Source organism: Quercus suber, unplaced genomic scaffold (assembly GCF_002906115.3).
Source record: "Quercus suber isolate HL8 unplaced genomic scaffold, Cork oak 2.0 scaffold_16, whole genome shotgun sequence".
In the NCBI taxonomy this organism is placed as follows: Eukaryota; Viridiplantae; Streptophyta; class Magnoliopsida; order Fagales; family Fagaceae; genus Quercus; species Quercus suber.
Window position 1 is genome coordinate 418,598 of NW_027069481.1, and position 7,376 is coordinate 425,973.

Here is a 7,376-nt window from a genome sequence, read left to right on the forward strand (position 1 = left end):
TTCTAAAAAATCTTTTTTTTTTTAATTTAGTGCACACGCATTTTCTCTCTCTTGTATATTGACATTTTTTTTTTGGGGATAGATGCACCCTCCCAGAACTATCAACTGAGCTAGTTTTCGTCCTACTTGTGAAAGTTCACATTGCACATATTAATAAATAATTTTTAAAAAAAAATTAATGAACCGTTTAGTTGGAAGAGTAAAAAAATAGAAAGAAAAAAAAAAAAAAAGATAGAATAGAAAAGTGAGAAAAAAATAATAATAATAATAATAATTAATTTTTCATCGTGGTATTTGGTTTTTGGTGAAAAAATGGAGGAATAAAAAAGTAGTTTATATAAATTTACTTTTATGTCCCTGTTAGATTAAAAAAAAAACAAATTATAAAAAAATAATTAAAAAAACAAAGAATGGATTAACCAAAAAAAAACATATGAAGAAAAAAATGAATGAACATGACCAAAAAAATTTAAAAAAAAAAAAAAAGAACAAACGAATGAAGTATAGAAAAAAAAACAAAAACCAATGAAGNGGCAGAGAGGACATTCGATAATACTTCTCTCTCTCTCTTTTTCTTTCTCTCAAAGACCTTGGAGTTGCAATTGACATAATGCTCGCTCTTCACAAATTTCACTTCATGCTAAGAATTTTTGTCTAATACTAATAGAGAAGGAAAACCTTTCCATCATCCATTCAGACTTTCCCATCCCAACAATCTCTCACCCCCCTTCAGCAAAAAAAAAAAAAAACTCTCTCCCCAGTCCCCCCCTTAAAAGAAAATCTGTAATTGTTGTACAAGTTTTAGTGTTCTACTTCTGGGCTCTAGCCACAAGGAAGGGAAAATAAGCAGACATGGCAGACAGTGTAGTGAGTTTCCTGTTGGAGAACCTGACTCAGTTGCTCATTCAAGAATCAGAATTACTAGGTGGAGTGGAGGATCAAGTCAGGATACTCAAGAACGAGTTGTCTCTTCCTCGTAAATAGTGAAGGGAAACGACACGACAAGTTGGTGAAGGAGGTAGTCAGCCAAATTAGGGATGTAGCCTATGAGGCTGAGGATGTTATTGATACATTCATCATGACAGAGACAAAGCACAGGAAAAGAAGCAAGCTGAGGAAGGCATTCCATTACTTTAACCGAGCAAGCGCACTTCACAAGGTTGCAAACGAGATAGAGAGAATCAAGAATGTCATCAAGGAAATTTACGAGAATAAGAACAAGTATGGCATAGAAATAGCTGAATCATCTGGAGGAGATGCTGAAGCGGAGGAGATACTGCACAGGCGCAGGAGATATGTTGAGGAAGATCATGTGGTGGGCTTTGGCCAGGACACACAGATATTGGTGAAGCAACTTATTGAAGGGAGTTTGCAGCTTAGCGTTGTTTCAATCATTGGCATGGGCGGCTTAGGTAAGACCACTCTTGCTAGGAAGATCTACAACGACAATTGTGTCAAGAATTACTTTGATTTCCGTTGGTGGGTTTATGTCTCACAAGAATATAGAATTAGAGAGCTGTTGCTTGAAATATTGAAGGCACTGGCACCACTGCCAAGAGTGATGTTCAGAGCTGAATTAAAAGAGGAATTACTCTGTGGTTTGGAAGATAAGTATAGCTCGAATGAGGATGGATCGAAAGATACACTGACTGAAGACTTGAAACGTTTCAAAGAAATGAATGATAAAGTATTCAAAAAGGCATGGTCTGAGTTCTTGGAAGGTATGCAAGAGCATAATGATTTGAAAATTTTGTTGTCAGGCTTTGTGCGAGATTTTTATAGCAAGAATGGAGTAAAATTGAAAGATATGACTGATGATGAATTGAAAAGTGAGCTGCTTGAAATCTTGAAAGAGAAGAGATACTTACTTGTCATGGATGACATCTGGAATATTGAAGTATGGAATAAGGAAAGTTCTATCTTTCTTGATAACTCGAATGGAAGTAGAATATTGATCACTAGCCGCATTAAAGAAGTAGTAGTACATGCAAGTAGTCTTAATAATTGTAATCCTATTCCCCCTTATGAACTCCCATTTCTTAATGAAGATAAAAGTTGGCAACTCTTCTCAGAGAAGGTGTTCCGGGGAGCTACATTTCCTCCAGAACTTGATACTCTAGGGAGAAAAATTGTGAAAAGTTGCCGGGGGGAATGGGCAAAGTAACAGTGCAAGAGATAAGTATATAGTAAGTTAGGCAACGCGCGGAAGTAAAAAGGAAACTAGCATCTCGAGTTTCAGAAACTCGAGATTTGCAATAAAATCTCGATTTTTAAAAACTCGCTTTCTGTTTTTTACCGCTGACCTGGAAAAATTAAGAGACACCTAGATCTCGAGTTTTTAAAACTCGTTTTTTAAATATCGAGTATTTAAAACTCGAGTTTTGTTGAAAAATACATGTTCCATCTTAAGACCGTATTTAATGAAAGATTTCGAAGAACTTGAGTCTTATAGACTCGAGTTCCACTGTGCATACTATTAAAAATGTCACTCCCTTAACACGCCCGTATGACAGAAACACAAAGCCATCTCACCCAAAACAGAGTATCCTCACTGGGTCTCTCGGCCTCACTAAATCTCACCCTCACTAACTCTATCTCACCCATAACTCTCACACCACATTGCCTCTCACTCTCACTCACCACATTGCCTCTCACTCTCACTCACCACACTGCCTCTCTCACTACTCTTCCTTCTCATCAAATTCATATCTCAGGTAAGGGTTTCCATAATTTGATTGTCATTGTAGTTGGGTAATAGTCTATGGGTGTGGGTTAAAGAGTTTGAGTATTTATTTTGTAGATAGTTGACATAACTTAGTTAATTTTCCATTATGCAACATGTATAGAACTTTGTGTTGGTAGTCTTCATTGTTTGAGTATTTATTTGCCCATAAAAAGAAATGGTAGAAAAACTGGGTGTGTGATAACTGATAAGTACAAATTGAGTCTCATATTTGATGTTTATATAAGGGGGGGGGGGGTCTTTTTGAGAATAAGGAGAAAACACAACGAACATGGTCGAAATATATTGGCCATGTCAATTCATATCTAACTGAGGGCTCTAAGCTATAACCACTTACCCCGACGGTTGAAACCATGCTTTCTATATTTTGGTATCTATCCAGAAGACTTTGAGATACCAGTGAGGCAACTAATCCGACTTTGGATAGCCGAGGGATTCGTACGGCAAATTGGGAATAGAAATATTGAGGATGTTGCTGAAGACTACTTGGAGGGACTTATTGATTGGAGCTTGATTCAAGTGCCAAAAAGAAGGCTAGATGGAGGATTCAAAACATGCCGTATCCATGATCTTTTACGAGACCTCTCTTATCCGAAAGTTCTGAAGAGAAGTTTCTTGAGGTTCGTTCAGATGTTAACCTCTCACCCATGAGCAAACGCAGAAGAATTTCCATCCACTTTGCCAACCACCCATACATTTCTTCCAACCCATGTGAGCCTTCAAATAATCGTTCTGTAATAGGCTTTGGAGGGGTTGTCGGGGTTGAGAGTCCTCTTGACAAAGGCTATGACTTGAAATGGCTTTGTAAAAATAACAAGTTGGTTTAGGTTGTAAAGCTCAGTAATATGGACATTTGTTGCTTAATCCCTAAAGAGATTGAAAACCTTGATCTTTTGAGGTACTTAAGCATTTCATCTGGTGCACGTCATGTCATTCCACCAGATTCCATATGCAACCTTTGGAATCTTAAGACGTTGGATATGAGAAATTCTAAAATTGAATGCTTGCCCAAGGGATTATGGAAGTTACAAAAATTGACATTTTTACTTGGATGGGCCAACATCTCTACCTATAACTGACAATCATGAAGCGGCTTTACCCAATCTTCAAGTCCTTACTGGTATAGCTTTAAATCACGACACTGAGAGTCTCCTGGCGAAGGTCAGATTTCCTAATTTAAGAAAATTATGATTGTATTCTTCAAGAGAGGTAGAGTCAGGGCTTTTGTCAAGCATCCATCCCTTGCGTCATCTACAGACTTTGAAGATTTGTAAATATTTAAATCTTTCAAATCCAAGTTCACTCCAGCTGATCCTAATAAAGATAACCTTGCTGGATGCGCTAGTTGTTTCTGTATCTATCTGGACAATGTTGGTAGCCTTACCAACCTTCGAATACTCAAAGTAGTTGGATGTGCCAATTTCAAACTCGACTGCAATGAAAGTAGTTTTTGTTAACTTGAAGTCTTCAAAATGGTAAAGGTAACTGATATGATATATTGATATGGAACATGAAGAAAGGTGCAATGCCAAGGCTTCAATGTTTGGTCATTGAGCGTTGCAATTTTTTTGGGATTCCCCTAGACGAACTATGCTGCTTGAGTGCCTCGAGGGATGTGGAAGTTTTACATCCCAATCCAAAATTGGCAGACATGCTTCAAAAGTTGTAGATGAGGGATGGTTGTAAGCTCCAAGTCAATCCACCTCTGGAGTCTGGACCCATTCCCAACAACTAAATGAGAAAAGTAGTTGATCTGTTTTGCTATGCTTTGGCCTGAGGGATCAATGCTCCTTTCTTCTCTGATTATCCTAGCTGGTAACTTAAGCTGTTGACACTCCATTTTGCAACCCGCATTTAACCTCACATGGAGGGTAAAAGGGTACTTTCACCTCGAAATATGCATCTTGATTCTGACCATTAGATCCTTAATCTCATTTCACAAAAATGATCTTGATGTTGTAACGATCAAATTAACTGGTCATAAGCCTTAATCGGACTACCAGATTGAAAGTTATCATCAAATCAAGTTTTAATGGCTGAGATGCACTATCACAAATTGAGTCTGACTATATGTGATTATGAACAATTTATTTCAATTGGTTATAAGTGTAATCAATTGGAGATCAATGATGTGTTATAATTTGACTAGTTAGGACTACATTTTATGGTGAGGTTATACACTTAATTAATTAGATAGTTAAACATTAATTATTCAATGAATAATTTATGCAATTATCTTTTAATTAGAGTAAATTTGGAACCAATTAAGTCTGAAATTGGAGTGATTGGAGCCATTTGGGAGCTAATTTGGGACCCATTAATGTTAATTGTACTGAAACCATTTTCTAACAAATGACTCTGCTCACCATTTCATCGATATCTCTCAGAATATTTTGAATTTGTGAATGAGGTTAATTTTTTCAGAAACTAGACATCCAGGGCTTCAATTTGAGTACAAGAACGAGATAATTTCGATCAGAATTGAGTTAGAGATGATTTTTCAAAGTTGGCTCTACCGGCTGTTACAGCAGCTACGGGAAAACCGAATTTTGGCTTGATCCCCACTCCCACCAATCTCTCCATTTAATGCACCAAATTTTTCCTAAAGCTAAAATGAGGTCTAGGTTCATGATTTTTTGTCAACCCTCATTAAATGGCATTCCATTCATATTTCCTCCACCACTACTATATAAACCCTCTCTCTCATTCATTCCAAGACACAAAAAATCCCCCCTCTTCTCCTCTCGAGTTCTAGTGAAGTTGAGTAGTCTCGTCATATCTTGGTCTTCCTAAAACTCAAGGTATTGAGTGAGACTCACTTTCCCTCTCCTAACTCTTCTTTTCCTCCACCCTTAGGATCTCTCTTAAAAGTCTCATTCTCCACCATATGGATCTTGCATGAAGGTATAATTCCTTTCCCTAATTGTTTTTTGTGTTGCCATGATGAGAGTTTAAGATTAAAGCATGATAGTAATCACTTAAATTCCCTTGAATATGTTTGAATGTTTTTAATTGTTCTTGTATGTTCTTTACATGTTCTTGGTTGTTCATCACATGCTTATGCAGATTACAAGTTTTAATCTTAAATCCATATAAAAAATATGAAAAACATGTTTGTTTAATAATTCTTTCAAATTCTTGAATCTAGGTTATCACCATCTATACACATTCACTAGAATTTATTTTTCAATCCAAATGCAATACTTAATAAATTAAATTAGGGTTTATCACATGCACACACATTAAATTTAACATGCAAATTGATTGATAACAAATTGGATAATGTGATGTGAATGTTGACCACCATAGTCTAGAAGACCGGTTTCACCGGGTAAGGTAGGTGCCTAACACCTTCCCACCTTATAACATAGCCTCCAAGCTTAGATAAAGGGTTAGTAGGTCAAATGCTTATCCATGTAATTTTCGATTTTTAGATTGTAACTAGGGAACAAAGCTATGTACTTTATCTTAGATTGTATCTAGGACCAAAACCATGTAATTTTCCTATGATCAATGTAAATTTCAAATTAATAAAATGAATAATTTTTCAATTTTGGTTTTCTTATTTATTCCAATAATTAAATAAGTGGAGACTCCATTGTAAAACCCTTAATCTAAAGGGGAAAATATAATCAGTCGAACCTCCATTTTGAGAGACAATACATGCTACCACCCATTCACATGGGTTTGGCCCAACATCCCATAAAAAAGGGGCTGGGGGTGCGGTCTCTTACAGTGGCGACTCCACTGGAGATATTGAGGGCTAAGCTTCAATTAAATTATGGTGGTCAACCATGTCATTGTTTGTTTATTACTTTTTTGTATATAACATGTCTAATACGTCATTATTTTGCATGTCATGCATCATTTGCTTGAATGAAATTTATTTTATTTGTGTGCTAGCCCGAAAGCCCGGTAGTATTAGCCGTGGATTGTGGTCTTCCTGAGACTCACATACCCAGCGGTGAACCTATCACCCACAGCGACAAGGATCATCATGGTTATGCCATGATGGTTCATAAGGACAAACTGTACCGTTCGGACCAACGCGGCGCTCCTGGCGTCACAATTTGGGAGGTACGATGTCTTAGCTTGTGGGGACCATTAACTTACCTTTTACCCATGTTGTAATGACCCATAAAACCGACCTTTAGGTTGGTCCATGTAAATTGCATTTTATTATGCATTTGTTTGGCCGTTGTTTGAACCATGATGACTCAAGTCCAACGCTTAAGCCCATCACCATTATTTGAACATTGTATGATATGAATGAACTCAAGCCTAAAAGCCTATGATTGAACTCTACTTGGTATGGAAGCGCAAATTTGTTTCTTGAATGAGTCTAAGCCCAACACCTAAGCCCATCAAAGGTGTATACGCATGATCAACATCGAAGGCCAAAAGCTCACAAGATGCATGCCTTCCAAGTGTAAGCCCAAGCCATTTCAAGCAAATGCCAAATGATCATATGGTTCAAGCCTTCCAAGTGCAAGCCCAAGCCACTTTATCATAATCAAAGTTCAAGCACACCAAGCCTCAAGCATCCTAAATGGACCAAGAAGAAGCAAGTGGCCCAACTTTGCCTCACTCAACATTTGGTTTGCAACATCATGGTTAAGTTTAAAGTTTGTTT

At 37.1% G+C, this 7,376-nt stretch overlaps 1 protein-coding gene across 1 annotated transcript; it reads left to right on the forward strand.

The window, feature by feature from the left end:
* The first annotated feature begins 740 nt into the window (after nucleotides 1-740).
* On the forward strand, nucleotides 741-4,087 carry LOC112040116 (disease resistance protein RPP13). The gene is given in 3 exon segments (XM_065782434.1): nucleotides 741-968; nucleotides 970-2,160; nucleotides 3,052-4,087. Coding segments are annotated over 3 exon segments (1,650 nt in total). The 5' UTR covers nucleotides 741-852; the 3' UTR covers nucleotides 3,395-4,087.
* Nucleotides 4,088-7,376: the final 3,289 nt, after the last annotated feature.